Below are 17,229 nucleotides of genomic sequence, written 5' to 3' on the forward strand. Positions count from 1 at the left end.
GTAACATAGTAATTAAGGTTGAAGGGAGACTTTAAGTCCATCTAGTTCAACCCATATCCTATCCTAACTTGCCCTAACATGTTGATCCAGAGGAAGGCAAAAAAAACCCATGTGGCAACAGTAAGCTTCACATTGGGGAAAAAAATTCCTTCCCGACTCCACATACGGCAATCAGACTAGCTCCCTGGATCAACGCAATATTAAGGAGACTAGTGTATATACCCTGTAATATTATACTTTTCAAGAAAGGCATCCAGTCCCTTCTTAAATTTTAGTAGTGAATCACTCATTACAACATCATATGGCAGAGAGTTCCATAGTCTCACTGCTCTTACAGTAAAGAATCCGCGTCTGTGAGTATGCTTAAACCTTCTTTCCTCCAGACGTAGAGGATGCCCCCTTGTCCCCGTCACAGGTCTAAGAGTAAAAAGATCATTAGAAAGGTCTTTGTATTGTCCCCACATATATTTATGCATTGTAATAAGATCACCCCTAAGCCTTCGATTCTCCAAACTAAATAACCCCAAGTGTAATAACCTGTCTTGGTATTGCAGACCCCCTAGTTCCCTAATAACCTTGGTCGCTCTTCTCTGCACCCGCTCCAGTTCAGCTATGTCTTTCTTATACACCGGAGACCAGAACTGTACACAGTATTCTAAGTGTGGTCGCACTAGTGACTTATATAGAGGTAAAATTATGTTCTCCTCATGAGCATCTATGCCTCTTTTAATGCATCCCATTATTTTATTTGCCTTTGCAGCAGCTGCTTGACTCTGGCCACTAAATGTGAGTTTGTCGTCCACCCATACACCCAGGTCTTTTTTTGAGTGACTGTTTTGCCCAGTGTTTTACAATTAAGCACATAATTATACAACTTGTTTGTTCTACCCAAGTGCATGACCTTACATTTATCCCCATTAAAGCTCATTTGCCATTTATCAGCCCAAGCTTCTAGTTTACATAAATCCTCCTGTAATATAAAATTGTCCTCCTCTGTATTAATTACCCTGCAGAGTTTAGTGTCATCTGCAAATATTGAAATTCTACTCTCTATGCCCCCTACAAGGTCATTAATAAATATGTTAAAAAGAAGCGGGCCCAAAACTGACCCCTGTGGTACCCCACTGCTAACCGTGACCCAGTCCGAGTGTGCTCCATTAATAACCACCCTTTGTTTCCTATCCCTGAGCCAGCTCTTAACCCACCTACACATATTTTCCCCTATCCCCATTGTTCTCATTTTATGTATCAACCTTTTGTGTGGCACCGTATCAAAAGCTTTTGAAAAGTCCATGTACACCACGTCCACTGCATTCCCTTGGTCCAGTCCGGAACTTACCTCTTCATAAAAGCTTATCAGATTAGTCTGACAGGAACGGTCTCTTGTAAACCCATGTTGATATTGGGTCATAAGGTTATTCTTCTCCAGATACTCCAGTATAGTATCTCTTAGAAAACCCTCCAGGATTTTACCCACAGTTGAGGTTAAACTTACTGGTCTATAATTTCCAAGTTCAGTTTTTGTCCCCTTTTTGAATATTGGCACCACATTTGCTATACGCCAGTCCTGTGGTACAGACCCTGTTATTATGGAATCTTTAAAGATTAAAAATAGTGGTCTATCTATGACTGTGCTTAATTCCTGCAGTACTCGGGGGTGTATCCCATCCGGGCCCGGGGATTTGTCAATTTTAGTGATTTGTAGACGCCGCCGTACTTCCTGCTGGGTTAAGCAGGTGACATTTAATGGAGAATTTTTATCCCTGATCATGTTATCCGTCATGGGATTTTCTTGTGTAAATACTGTTGAAAAAAGTCATTTAGCATATTGGCTTTTTCCTCATCCTCATCCACCATTTCACCCAGACTATTTTTAAGGGGACCAACACTATCATTTTTTAGCTTCTTACTATTTATGTAGTTAAAGAATATTTTGGGATTATTTTTACTTTCTCTGGCAATGAGTCTCTCTGTCTCAATCTTTGCTGTCTTGATTTGCTTTTTACAGAATTTATTTAATCTTCTGTATTTATTTAATGCCTCATCACTACCTACTTGCTTTAATTCTCTAAATGCTTTATTTTTATCTCTTATTGCGCCCCTTACAGCTCTATTTAGCCATAGTGGTTTCCTCCTATTTCTCGCATGTTTATTCCCATATGGTATATATTGTGCACAGGTCCTATTCAGGATGCTAATAAACGTCTCCCATTTTCTTTGTGTATTTTTATGTCTCAGGATATCGTCCCAGTTAATTGCACGAAGATCATCTCTCATCCGTTGGAAATTTGCCTTCATGAAGTTTAGTGTCCTTGTAACCCCTCTACTACACATCTTATTAAAGGATACATGAAAACTTATTAATTTGTGATCACTATTACCCAAGTGACCCTCAACCCTTACATTTGATATGCGGTCTGGCCTGTTGGTTAATATTAGGTCTAGCAGTGCCCCCCCTCTTGTTGGGTCCTGAACCAGTTGTGAAAGGTAATTGTCTCTCATCGTTGTCAGAAACCTATTACCCTTGCTGGAATTGCAGGTTTCGGTTCCCCAATGTATTTCAGGGTAGTTGAAGTCCCCCATAATAATGACTTCTCCTTGAGTCGCTGCTTCATCTATTTGCTTTATGAGGATATTCTCTGTAGCTTCCATTATTTTTGGAGATTTATAACAAACCCCTATCAGTAATTTATTATTTTTCCCCCCTCCCCTTATCTCTACCCACAGGGACTCTACATTTTCATTAGATTCATATATATTATCACGAAGGATGGGTTTTAAGGATGATTTTACATATAAACACACGCCTCCCCCTCGCTTATTTGTACGGTCATTTCTGAACAGACTATAGCCCTGTAAATTAACAGCCCAGTCATGGCTCTCATCCAGCCATGTCTCAGATATCCCCACCATGTCATAATTATGTTCCAACAACATTAACTCCAATTCCTCCATTTTGTTGGCGAGACTTCTGGCATTAGTATACATGCACTTTATGTATCTCTCTGTACCTCTATTCTTTCTTAAATTATTAACTGTTCTAACCCCACCCCCCATGCCACCTCCACCCCCAATGTCATTATTTGTGCCCAGGTCTCTATCTGCACTGTCTTCCCCTCCTATAAAAGGAATACCCTCCCCCCCCGTCCCTAGTTTAAACACTCCTCCAACTTTCTAGCCATTTTCTCCCCCAGCACAGCTGCACCCTCCCCATTGAGGTGCAGCCCGTCCCTAGCGTAGAACCTGTAGCCAACTGAGAAGTCGGCCCAGTTCTGCAGGAATCCAAACCCCTCCTTCCTACACCAATTCCTGAGCCACTTATTAACCTCCCTAATCTCCCGTTGCCTCTCTGGCGTGGCACGTGGTACAGGAAGTATTTCCGAAAATACCACCTTGGAGGTCCTAGCTTTAAGCTTACAGCCTAATTCCCTGAAATCATCTTTAAGGACCTTCCACCTACCTCTAACTTTGTCATTTGTGCCAATGTGCACCATGACCGCTGGATCCTCTCCAGCCCCTCCCAGTAATCTGTCAACCCGATCAGCGATGTGTCGGACTCGAGCGCCAGGTAGGCAGCACACCGTTCGACAATCCCTGTCTTTGTGACAGATTGCCCTATCTGTTCCCCTAATAATTGAGTCTCCCACTACCAGAACCTGTCTAGCCTGCCCTGTTCTCCTATTTCCCCCCTTACTGGAGCAGACACTCCTCCGGCTTTCAGAGGACATGCCTGGCTGCAGCAGTGCTACTCCTGCACTAACACTCCCCTCATCTGCCAACTTAGCAAACTTATTGGGGTGTGCCAGATCAGGACTAGCCTCCCTGGTGCTCTTCCCTCTACCCCGCCTTCTAACTGTCACCCAGCTAGCTGCTTCATTGTCCTGCAGCTCCAACCTAGCATCCCCCCCTCATCTATCCCATTGAGCGTCTGCTCAGTGAGCAGAAGACTCCTTTCCATATTGTCTATGGATCTCAGTGTTGCCAGCTGCACATTTAGATCCAGTATCTGGGCTTCCAAATGCACAACGTGCTCACATCTCGCACAGCAGTATGCACCCTCGACCGGCTGTTCAAGGATTTCATACATGCGGCAAGACGTGCACTGGATGGCATTGGCAATAGTGGAGCACATCCTAATGGGGATTGCACCAGACAATAAGATAAGCAAAAATAAATAAAAAAAAAAAAAAAGAAAGTATTAATATAACAGCAATTCAGTAAGACCTCCCTTGGAAACTCCCTGAATCTAAAGTCACTGAATTTCAAGTCACACACTTACCACAGTTCGCACTTACGCTCAGGTCACACTCAGCTCGTTCACACTCGCTCAGGAAGAAGATTTAAAAGAGTTTTTTTTTTTCCCCCTTTTACCAGTACACCACCTTGCTGCTCAATGCACTTCCAAAAGGAGGACTGCAGACCAGCAGGTGCTTCCTTTTTCAGGTTCCCAGTATGGCTAATTGAGCAGTCTAAATATCCCACTATGGCATCCATATTAGGCCTTCTTGTGAATTATAGGGGTTATTCTGAAGGGAAAAGTACAGATTTGCTATTCAGGAGGTTAGAAAACTGGGTTAAATACATGTATTAAATCATATACTCAGTGCCTGGCGCAGCAGCAGATTTATATTCTCGTGATGGTACTTCCCTTCATTTTTTGCTTTTCTCTTATGATAGTAATATTTTTCGTTATTACGTTGTTAGTTGATTACTCCCAAATAATCGGAAACCAGACGTGCCAGTCCTATTCATATTAGCCGGATACCTGTGGAATGACACAGGAGTCCCACAAGACAAGACAGGTACCTGAAGGAGGGAGGTGTTACCTTTACCTGCCCCATGACTTCCTGGTGTAAGACTCATGGGACTTTGTCTACCCCCGGCTACATATGATGATGACACAGATTCCCATGGGCTTGTGCTGAGAACATTGCAGACAGAAGTGTACATGCTTTGGAATCGTTGTTTGTGACTTTATTGCTTGGACTTTGGTTTTTGGTCTCTTCAGAAGTGGTGAGATTAGAGAAAAGAAGTGTGTTCACTCCTCCAAAAACCACAGGATTCAAGGTACTGATGAATCTGTTCATCCATGAAAATAAGGCTCCTACAGTGAGGTAAGTCAGCGACATTTATACGTCTTCTGAGCCACTACTGTAATTGTTAATGAGTTTTGTGGATGTTATTTTTTTATAGAAGTTCAACCAAAATAAAAAGAAGTGTGTTTTCTACATACTGTTTAGCTTGTGTATACAGATTGATAATGGGGGAGTGTTAACGTTCTCAGCAAAGGGTCCTTTTCAAACAATATATTAGCTCTATATACCGTATACTGCAGCTTATGAGAAAATCTGCCTAAGAATGATGTTTTACATAAACCTCTCCCTGAATAGGAGGCTCACACTGAGACTGGCAGCAGCACACTCTCTGGTCGGTGGGTGGCATCTAGTGCATGTGCAGGATATCGTACCTATGACATATGTACACATGAGTAACTTTAATGTATGCATTTAGCTACTCCCAATGTCTGCTGCAGTCAGAAGTATCTTGTTGTATTGTTGAACATAGAAGTTTTTACTAATAATGAATGGTTTGTAGCATCTGCAGGATGACCATGTCCTGCCAGCATGTCAATGACCAAAACCGTAGGATTACTAGAACAGAAAGGCTATTTGACCCATTTGCAGTACATCTGGTTATACCACAAACTACCAAAGAGTTATTACGAAAGAAAGATGTTTCATAACTGTAGTAGATAAAGAGATTTACTTGGCTTAATATATCACAATTCATTGTAGGGTCTTCTGGACTCTGGAGAATACCTGCAATTAATATGATGGACTAAACAAAGGTGTTACTCAACCACAGGATTGTATATCCTTACCTTTCCCCTAGGACGTAAAATAAGGTATAGAAAACTGCTCCATGTGTGGATCAGTATACACTGACAAGCCACAGGGTAACAATGTTTTCATTTCCAGGCTGCATATCTCACCACTCACTACTGCTTTGATCGCGAGACTACCATCATTTTTATAGACAATCATCTTGGATATCTCATACATAAATTTGACTTGCAACTATTGAATAGCATATGATTAGTTATGTAGATTCTTGTTATGTCATTGCATTGTTACTGTTTTGCTGGGGGCAAAATCTTTTTCATTCTGTATAAGAGCTCTTTCTTAGGTCCGTGTCTCCAGTACATATGGTGACAGTTTTCACATGTACCGGAGATACTGATACACATAGACCCATTCAAGTGAATGGATCTGTGCACATGTCAGTGTGTTTCCACAGACCGTGTGTCCGTGGGCATAACACACTGACATGTACATTTTTTACTGTCAGCACGGGCCGCAAAATGTCCTGCACCCGGATGACACACTGGAATGTCATCCGTGTGACACGTCCCGGCGCCTGAGAAGCAGCGTTACAGCAAGCACTGTTCCCCAGCGCCAGGTGATGAAGACTGCTCTCATCATTCTCCCCTGCTCTGCCGGGGATCAGCGCAAGCAGGGGAGAATGATGAGAGTTGTATTCAAGTGATAACAATGATAGCAGGCGACGGCTTTTGGGACTATTATTCCAATCAGCCTACACCTGCTGCCGCTAATAACAATGACAGCAGGGGCGGCTAATGGGAATATTCTTCAGCCGCCGCCTGCACTATAAATAATTAAATGAAGAAAATGGTGTGGGTTCCCCATTATTTTCTGTAACCAGCCAGGCAAAACTCAAAGCTGTGGCTGCAACCCTCAGCTGTCAGCGTTAGCAAGGCTGGTTATCATGAATGGAGAGGTCCCCACACTGTTTTTTTAAATTATTTATATAATTATAAAAAATGGAGTGGGGCCCCACAATTTTTGACAAACAGCCTTGCTAAAGCTTACAGCTGGCAGCTGGTATTCTCAGGCTGGAAAGGGGCCATGGATATTTACCCCCACAGCCTAAAGATAGCAGCCCACAGCCTACCAGAAAAGGCACATCTATTAGTTGCACCAATTCTGGCGCTTTGTAAGGGTGGCAAGTGGGGTTCATATTTGTGTGGTTGATGTCATCTTTGTATTGTCAGGTGACATCAAGTCCACGGTTTAATAATGGAGAGGCGTCTATAAGACACTATCCATAACTAATCCTAAAATTAGCTGGTAAATAAAGACACATCAAGAATAAAGTATCTTATTAGAAATAAAACAAAACACAGTATTCCATTTTTATTTTAAAATAACAAACACAGTTACAGTATACGTACCTAACGCCTAATTCCACTGAATCCCTTTCTCCTGTAATAAAATTAATATAAAAAATCAACAACATACCTCACCTGTACGACATTCTGTACGACGCTGTAATCTATGTCTGCAGGATAAATAGTTTTCACCCTGGACGGTGCCAAGCTGCGACCGTCCAGGCTGAGAACCACTGGTGAATGAGCTGCTGCGAGCACAGTGTCAGTGACCGGCGGTGACGTCATTGAGGTTACCATCGGTCAGTGAGGCTGCATTCCCAGAAGGGTTGAACTGTGGTGACCTCAGCATCATGGGAAAAAGTCAGTAATGAGGTCACCGCAATTCAAGCTCAGTGAATTCACAGCAGATCATCGTGAGGATTTTTCAGGTGTAGGTTGATGGGAGTAATAGTCCCATCAGTCGGCACCTGCTGTCATTGTTATCACTTGAATATAACTGTCATCATTCTCCTGTGATCGCTGGCAGAGCAGGGGAGAATGATGAGAGCCGTGTTCAGCATCCAGTGCTGGGGAACAGTGCTTACTGTACCGCTGCTTCCCTGGCACCCGTGCGTGTAGTACTGATGCGGCACATAGTTGCCACACGTGTGCCTCAAGTATTACACACACAGACACTGTCATCTCCAATACCATATTTTTCTGGTACCGGAAATATGTCAGGACATGAGAAACTGGCCTAAGACAAATTACAACCCGTTCTCGCATTCCCTAATAGCTCAGTCTGTTATTAGGTTGGTTCACAAGCGAAAGGTCACTGGTTTGAATTAAGAAGCTGCCATAAAGATTTTGCAAGAAAAGAAAAACAGGTGTCCAGCTCATCGATAGCGGTGTCTCAGCCAAGAAAATTGGCAAACTGCATCTTGTGAATGCCATGACAGTTGGAAGAACATGAAATGAAGTCCATCCACGCATTCAAAAGCCAAGAGGTGGACGCCCAGGCAAAATATCGGAGTCAAAAAGTCTGCTCATTACAAGGTCTATCAATTCTGGGGCGACAAATATGACAGTGGAGATGGCTCCTATGCTTTGTAATAGTGAGATCACAGACGTCCATGCAAGCAGAGTGCGATCCACAAAAAAGTACGAAACGTAGACAGTAGAAGATTGACCGCCGAGGTCATTATACGGATCGCCGGACCGTTGCTGCGTCGTTGAGTAGATCTGTCTGACAGCTGACTAGTGACCATTTAGCAACGTACCAGCAACCCTTACCAGATCGTATCATTGTCGGGATCGCTGGTGCGTCGCTTAGTGTAACGGTACCTTAAGAGACCACTGCACAGTTTTATAAAAATCAGCTTCTCTACATATCTGACAGTCATTCCATCCCTGTGTCAGTTGAATTCCAATCAAAGTACACCTCATTCTACTTAATGTGCTTCTGATTAGGTGATCACCTGAACACAATCTTATTTAAGGAAGGAAAGTATAAAAAAAACCTTGCTGTGGTGTTCACAATCCTCTTGCAATAGGCAAGACAAGCTGGCGATAGACAAGCTGGATGGCAAAACAAGTGCTAGTAATATCCCAAAAGTAATAGGAATGAAAAAATAACTTTTAACCATGCCAAAGGAGTTGAAAAGAAAAGTCTTGAGTGAGGAAAAGAAGGGCTCAATTCTGGCTTTACTAGCAGAGGGATACAGTGAGCGTCATGTTGCCTCCATCCTTAAAATATCTAAGACGGCAGTCCATTACAACAAGGTCAAGCAGCAGACATTGGGGACAACAAAGCTACAGACCGGCAGAGGGCAAAAATGACTCTCCACTGACCGGGATGACAGTCATCTTATTCAAATGTAATTCAGCAGCCGCAGGATGACATGAAGTGACCTACAAAAGGAATAGCAAATGGCAGTTGGGGTGAAGTGCATGGCAAGAACAGTTCGTAACAGGCTCCTAGAGGCAGGGCTCAAGTCTTGTAAAGCTAGAAAAAAGCCTTTCATAAATGAGAAGCAAAGGAGAGCCAGGCTGAAGTTTGCCAAAGAACATAAGGATTGGACCATAGAGGACTGGAGAAAGGTAATCTTCTCTGAGTCTAATTTTCAGCTTTGCCCAACACCTGATAGTCTAATGGTTAGACAGAGACCTGGAGAGGCGTACAAGGCACAGTGTCTTGCACCCACTGTGAAATTTTGTGGAGGATCCGTGAGGATCTGGGGATACTTCAGCAAGGCTGGAATTGGGCAGGTTAGTATTTGTCAGGGATGTATTAATCAAGCCGCATACAAGGTTATCCTGGAAAAACAGTTGATTCCTTCTGCTCAGGCAATGTTCCCCAACCCTGAGGACTGTTTTTTCCAGCAGGACAATGCGCCATGCCACACAGCTATGTCAATCAATGTGTGGATGAAGGACCACCACATCAAATACCTGTCATGGCCAGCCCAATCTCCAGACCTGAACCCCATTGAAAACTTCTGGAAGGTAATCAAGAGGATAGTCACAAGTCATCAAACAAGCAAGAACTGCTTACATTTTTGTTCCAGGAGTGGCATAAGGTGGAAAGACTGGCGGAAAGCATGCCAAGACGCATGAAAGCTGTGATTAAACATCATGGTTATTCCTCAAAATATTTATTTCTGAACTCTTCCTGAGTTAAAACATTAGTATTGTTGTTTCTAAATGATTATGAGCTTATTTTCTTAGCATTATTTGAGGCCTGCAAGCACTGCATTTTTTGTTATTTGCTACATTTTACTCAAAAATATACCAATAAAGAGAAAAATCAGACAAACAAAAATTTTTGCAGTGGTCTCTTAATTTTTGCCAGAGCTCTATATACCCAAGTGAGTCGGCCAGTATGCACCAACTTTAGTAATGTGTAGAAGAGACCTGGGATCAGATTTTATAGAGACATACTTGAATCAGATCAACAGCATGCCCAGTAGGATTCAGGCAGTGTTGAAAGGCAAAGATGGATTAGCAAAAATTAAAATTTAGATTTTTTAGGAGCAAAACAGTAACAGTGCAGTGGCATGACAAGAATCTGTATAACTAATCATATGCTAAATAGTTGCAAATCAAATACTCGTGTATAAGCCAACCCGTGTATAAGCCGACCACCCTAAATTTGCCACACAAAACTGGGAAAACTTATTGACTCGCGTATAAGCCTAGGATGGAAAATGCAGCATCTACTGGTAAATTTCAAAAATAAAAATAGATACCAATAAAAGTATAATTAATTGAGACATCAGAAGGTTAAATGCTTTTGAATATCCATATTGAATCAGGAGCCCCATATAATGCTCCATACAGTTCATGATGGGCCCCATAGGATGCTCCACACAAAATACACCCCATATAATTCTGCACAAAGGTTAATAATGCCCCCATAAAATGCTCCATAGATTATGCCCCATAATATGCTCCATAGATTATGCCCCCATATGCTGTTCAATAAGATGCTCCATAGATTATGCCCCCATAAGATGCTCCATAGATTATGCCCCCATAAGATGCTCCATAGATTATGCCCCCATATGCTGCTCTATAGATTATGCTCCCATAAGATGCTCCATAGATTATGCCCCCATATGCTGCCGCAGCAAATAAAATGGAAAAAAATGACATTCTCACCTCTCGTCGCTGGGGGCCCGGTGCCGGTGTCCTGAGCAGGGGGGACAGGTGCTGTGACACCGCTGGCTCAGGACCCCAGCACTGGCGATATTTACCGATCCCTGCTCCATGGCTGCGTATCGCTCTGTCTGCCGGGTCCCTCTGTCAGTGACGTTCAGGCAGAGGGTGCGGCGCGCACTAACTACGTCACCGCACCCTCTGACCAGAACATCACAGACAGAGGATGCGGAGGGACAGAGCAGCGTGCAGCGATGGAGCGGGGACAGGTGAATAAAGCATATACTTACCCCCTCCTGGCGCAGTCTCTGCAGCCCCCCTTCTTCTCCCGGTCTCCCTTCCTTCAGCGGTCACGTGGTACCGCTCATTAAAGTCATAAATATGTGCATATTCATGACTTTAATGAGCGGTACCACGTGACCGCTGAAGGAAGGAGCCTGAGACCGGGAGAAGCAGGGGGGCTGCAGAGACCACACCAGGGGGGTAAGTATGACCTGGCACCCCCTCCCCCGCCGTCCCACTGGTATATGACTCACGTATAAGCCGAGAGGGGGACTTTCAGCCCCAAAAAATGGGCTGAACATCTTGGCTTATACGCGAGTATATACGGTATGTATGATATAGCCAAGATGATTGTTCATAAAATGATGGTAGTCTCATATTGTAAACAGTAGTGGATGTGAGATATGGAGCCTGAAAGTCAAAAGTTCAAAACATTGTTACCCTTTTGCTTTTCAGTGTAGCTAAATATTTGTGAATGCTTGTGCACTACCCACCTGATTTGGCTGGCAGGCACAACACTGTAGAGAGCAAGAAGGGTGGATCCACAGTAACCGGTTGCTGCTCCAACCGATATTCAGTTCTGAGGCTCTGAATTGCCGGAACTGAAGAGACATACCAGGTGAAGTAAAAAAATGACTGCAGCATTGAACAGAGATTGCTTGAAAAGCAAGATTTATTGAAAATATTCGTTTCAGAGTGGACCAACTCCAAAACGAGAAGTTTCAATAAAACCTTTCCTTCTCTCCTTCTTTGGACACCTATATCCACTGACAGCACCCAATTAATGCCGCAGTAAGTTTTTCTTCACCTTAGATCACATTCCCCAGGACAACACTTCTGCACTGCTACATACCCACTTGGTCACTGATCCCACCCCTGTAGAACCTCTCTCCCTATAGAGCTAACATCATCAAATTGTACTTGTGTGAAGTCAGGAAAAATAAAGAATGGCTCTCATCTTAACCCAGATTATTACTAATAGCTACTTTTCTGCCAAAACATGTAACGAATTTTAGTCTGATTCCAACCAAAGGTTCCTATGGTTGTCAGGTTGTATTTCAGTTATGACGTATAATGTGAAGATGAATATTTTCTGTGACTTTTTCCAAGAAACCTACTATAAAGGCATAACAGGCAACACTCGCTTTCAAATCTGCCCCCACCTCTGCTAAACAGGCCTACTTCACAATCCTCATATCTTCCCTATCCGCCAACCCCAAACAGTTATTCAAAACTTTTAACTCCCTCCTCCGCCCACCACTGCCTCCTCCAACCTCCCTCATCTCTGCTGAGGACTTTGCCACAAACTTCAAAAATAAGATCGATCAAACAAGGCAGGTCTTCATTGTTCAACCACCACAACTCGTTTGTATACCAGACCAATGCCCAAATCCCATAACCTCACTCTCCAACATCAGTGAAGGGGAGCTTAATTGTCTCCTCTCCAAATTGCACCTTACCACCTGTGCACTCGACCCCATTCCATCCCACCTCCTCCCCAACCTCACCACCACTCTTATCCCATCCCTAACCCACCCATCCCTTCCAGTGAACCACTCAGCTCATCAGACGCTGCCAAAAGAGCAAAACCAAAGAGGAGGAGGGAGATGGAGGCAGGCAAAGCTGAAGCTGTTCAATGCGCAGGTGCAAGATTCCCAGCCCCGCAGTGTGAATACTTCAAAACACGCAGGCTTGATGGCCTGATGTCAGTTCTCGGGCAGCGTGCACTGCACATGCCTGAGAACTGTTGGAATAACGCAGACTCCCTCCGGCATCCAACACAGGAGGAGGCGGTGCCAGATGCTACAGGGGGGTTGATGGACAGCTGGGAGGCGGCTTATACAGAGGGACACACCATACCTCTGTGACTGATTCCAGGTATGAGGACCTAGTTATAAAAGTCAATATTTCGCCGTTAATGGGGGTCAGAAACAGAAGAGCCACCTTCACAGAATGCAGCCTTAGTGCTGCTGAAGGTGGCTCTTTTAGGTAAAAACGCCCTGGGGGGGTGACAGGTTCCCTTTAAAAAGCCAACCCTTGACCCAACTGCTATGTCCAGCTATCGCCCAATATCGCTACTCCCATTCCCTTCCAAACTCCAGGAGCAGCACGTTCACGCTGAACTTTCCTCCCACCTCTCATCTAACATGCTCTTTGACAATCTACAATCTGGTTTCGGCACCCATCACTCCACTGAGACAGCCCTGACCAGAATTACTAACGACCTACTTACAGCCAAAGCTAACGGACAATACTCTATACTCCTCCTTCTAGACCTGTCCTCTGCTTTCAACACAGTTGACCACTGCCTCCTACTTCAGATCCTCTCCTCCTTTTGCATCAAAGACCTCGCCCTATCCTGTATCTCCTCATACGTTTCCAACCACACATTTAGCATCTCACACTCCCACACTACCTCCTCATCCCACTCTCTCTCTATTGGAGTCCCCCAAGGCTCTGTTCTAGGACCCCTAGTCTTCTCAAGCTATACACTTGGCTTGGGATAACGACATAAAGTCCCATGGATTCCAATACCACCTGTATGCTGAGGACACTCAGATCTACCTCTCTGGCCCAGATGTCACCTCTCTGCTGCCAGAATCCCAGAGTGTCTATCAGCCATATCCTCCTTCTTCTCCTCTCGCTTCCTCAAACTCAATGTGGACAAATCTGAAATCATCATCTTTCCTCCATCTCACAGATTTTCCTTCCCTGACCTATCACAATTAATGACATCACGCTTTCCCCCGTACCAGAAGTCCACTAGCTCGGAGTAACCCTTGACTGCCTTGTCCTTCAAACCGCACATCCAAGCTATTTCCACCTCCTGTGGCCTCCAGCTCAAAAATATTTCCAGAATCCATCCTTTCCTCAACCCTCAATCTACTAAAATGTTTGTGCACGCCCTCATCATCTCCCACCTCAACTACTGCAACATCCTTTTCTGTGGCCTCCCTGGTAACACCCTCGCACCTCTCCAGTCCATCCTTAACTGCTGCCTGACTAATTCATCTCTCTCCTCACTACTCCTCCGCTTCTCCCCTCTTCAAATCTCTTCACTGGCTCCCATTCCCTTAGCGTATCCAGTTCAAATTACTAATACTGACCTACAAGGCCATCTATAACCTGTCTCCTCCATATATCTCTGAACTAATCTCCCGATATCTTCCCTCACGTAATCTCCGGTCCTCCCAAGACCTCCTGCTATCCTCCACGCTTATTCGCTCCTCACCCAACCTCCTCCAAGACGTCTCCTGAATATCCCCCATCCTTTGGAATTCTTTGCCCCAACACGTCCGACTATCAACCACATTCGGATCCTTCAGATGGAATCTGAAAACTCACCTTTTCAGGAAAGCTTACAGCCTTCAATGACCCCGTTACCTCCTCACCATTACTGGAGCTACCACCTCACCACCAGAGCTGCTGCAACCCCCCCAACCTACTGTCTCCTTCCCCACCATCCCGTAGACTGTAAGCCCGCACGAGCAGGGTCATCTCCCTCCTGTATCAGTCTGTGATTGTTCGTTTGTTTACTGTAAGTGATATCTGCAATTTGCATGTAACCCCTTTTCATATGCAGCACCATGGAATCAATGGTGCTATATAAATAAATAAGTAATAATAATAATAATAATAATAATAATAATAATAAATAGGGTGGTCCGAAACTATCATTTATTTTAATCCTAAATACCTGTCTATTTAATGTCATAATCTAATCTATTTTCTAATATACTTTAATGAAGACTTCCCTATCATTCCCTCACTACACTAAGTGTTTTATTTTTGAGAACCCCCAGTGCATACTAGGATACCCAAACAAAGCATCATCAGTGGAAAGGAAGCATCAGCAGTGATGTCTGTTTCAAGGACTGGTTTAGTCCCTGCTCTACTGAGCATGCGTCAGCTGTCAATTCTGACATATGCTCAGTAGAATTTTGTTTCTGTGCAATAGTCTTTTTAGTGCACAGTAATAGTGCTGTTACGATTCCACGCCTCAGTGTGTCTGGTATACAGTTACTGATGGCTCAGCTGTCCTATCTGGTACATGGGCATGTTGAAGTTGTCAGTACTTTGACAGCTCAGTTGTCCAGTCTGGTGCAGGGGCATGCTGAGCTGTCAGTGTTTTATTTGACAGCTCAGCTGTCTAATCTGAGACTGGGAGGTGCTGGTTGTGTGGGGAAGGTGACTTGACGGACAGACTTGACTGGGAGTAGGAGGGGACGATTTGTGCACTAAAGACGGAGATTGGCAATGACAGAAAGGTAACAGCAGGGAAAGACAGAAAAGGGAGTGCAGTACCGAAATTTGACCACAAGATGGCAGTGTAGTTCAGGACTTAACATCAGCTTACGGCTATAGAAACTGCTTAGTCATGGGGGGCGGGGAGATAGGAACCCAGGAGGGAAATTCCCAGTGAGAGAGGGGATAAATAGGACAGGTTGGGGTTCCAGAGGAGGCTAGTCCTGGGAGGAGCTCAGCAGAGGAAGACTCAGGACAGAAGACAGAGAACGGTGAAGAGCTCGACCAGGGGACTGACAGGAGAAGACAGTCAGGGGGGTGGCCCTGACACAACGTACCGCAGGACAGACGAGGCCCCGGGGGTACCGTTTGGACAACGACCTCGGGCAGGTGAAGCGCTGGCGGTAGATTGGTCTAGGACAGCCCCAGCGAAAGATCCGCGAGGGACGTCATCACGACTAAAGGAAAGGTGAAAGGTACCCGGGCCTGGAAACGGAGAGCTGTAAAGGAACTGCGGTGCATAGCTAAGGTCGTCAGGAGGACGGCCAATAAACCCGGATCTGTTACAACTGAATTCTGCCTCTGTCTCGTCTTTGCATCGTCCGGTCGTGCTAAGCAGTGGACGACCCCCCAATCCTGGCCCTTACCACAGTTGTCTCCAAGTGTTCATTGTCCCAAGAGACTGCCAGGCTGCTTAATTGGGCTGTTAGTCACAGGCCTCTGCCAGACCTACATTCAGCTTTTGTGTAGTTTGTGTCTATGTGCTTTGTGTTCTGTTTGTTGATTTTTCTTTGCCTGACCTTGGAATTTGTTCTTCTGACCATCTGTCTGTTTAATCCCTTTGCTCCGATTCACTATCCTCTTGGTATTTTGGGCCATTACCTGGCTACAATTCTCTTTGTTTCTGTAGAAAGGTAGGTGTTGTATTGTGGAAGAAGTGAGACATAGAGAACGCAGGCAGACTGTGGAGGTGGCACATGCATCGAAAAGGGTCTTAGTACAGTTTAACCATGGACTAAGGCTGGTTTCACATTTGCGTTTTTTTTCGCAGTATTTTAGCGCTAAATAGCGCATGCGTTTTTTTTTCCTATACTTTGCATGGGATGCGCTTATGTGCGCATACACAAGCGTTTGTACGCGTTTTACCGCGCATGCGTTTTTTTGCGGTATGCGCTCGGGCGCACAAAATGCAACCTGTTGCATTTTTTGAGCGTCCGACTTGCCTCAAAAAAACGCATGCGCGCGCAATGCGTTTTTTTACAGCAAGACACCCATTATAAGTCTATGGTGAGCATATGTGCGCATTGGCATGCTTATGTATGCGTTTTTTTGCACATGCGTTTTTTTTTTACCATTAGTTTAGACAATGGAATTTAGGGGTTTGGGTTAGAGTTAGGGTTAGTTAAGGGGGTTTAGGGTTAGGGTTAGGGTTAGGGTCAGGGTTAGGGTTAGGATCAGGGTATGGTTTGGTTAAGGGTTAGGGTTAGGGTCAGGGTTAGGGTCAGGGTTAGGGTCAGGGTATGGTTTGGTTAAGGGTTAGGGTTAGGGTCAGGGTCAGGGCTAGGGTTAGGGTTAGGGTCAGGGTTAGGGTTAGGGTCAGGGTTAGGGTTAGTAAAGTCATGGTTTGGGTTAGTGTGAGGGGCCACCTAATGTTGGAAAAAAACGCAAACGCGGTAAAAACTCACTAAAAATGCATACAAACGCATAAAAACGCTGCGTTTTTTTCATGCATGCTCATAAAAATGCTTGAAAAAAACGCAGCAGTTGTATGCTTTTGTATGCGTTTTTTCAATGCGTTTTTTTGCGGGAAAAACGCGCTGCAAAAAAAAGCAAGTGTGAAACTAGCCTAAGTGTGAGCGATTTTGCCTGCTAAATAC

The 17,229-nt window shown here is 44.4% G+C and overlaps 1 protein-coding gene across 1 annotated transcript in view; it reads left to right on the forward strand.

Annotated features, from left to right (window-relative positions):
• Window positions 1–4,832: 4,832 nt before the first annotated feature.
• Window positions 4,833–17,229, forward strand: part of PRRG4 (proline rich and Gla domain 4) — a 112,632-nt gene continuing 100,235 nt past the window's right edge. Inside the window, exon 1 of the mRNA XM_073576330.1 lies at window positions 4,833–5,114. Within this exon, the coding sequence (XP_073432431.1) occupies window positions 5,074–5,114 (41 nt within the window). The 5' untranslated portion in view covers window positions 4,833–5,073. The remainder of the gene's footprint in view (window positions 5,115–17,229) is intronic.

Source organism: Dendrobates tinctorius, unplaced genomic scaffold (genome assembly GCF_039654945.1).
Source record: "Dendrobates tinctorius isolate UK_male_01 unplaced genomic scaffold, ASM3965494v1 ptg000048l, whole genome shotgun sequence".
Taxonomy (NCBI): domain Eukaryota; kingdom Metazoa; phylum Chordata; class Amphibia; order Anura; family Dendrobatidae; genus Dendrobates; species Dendrobates tinctorius.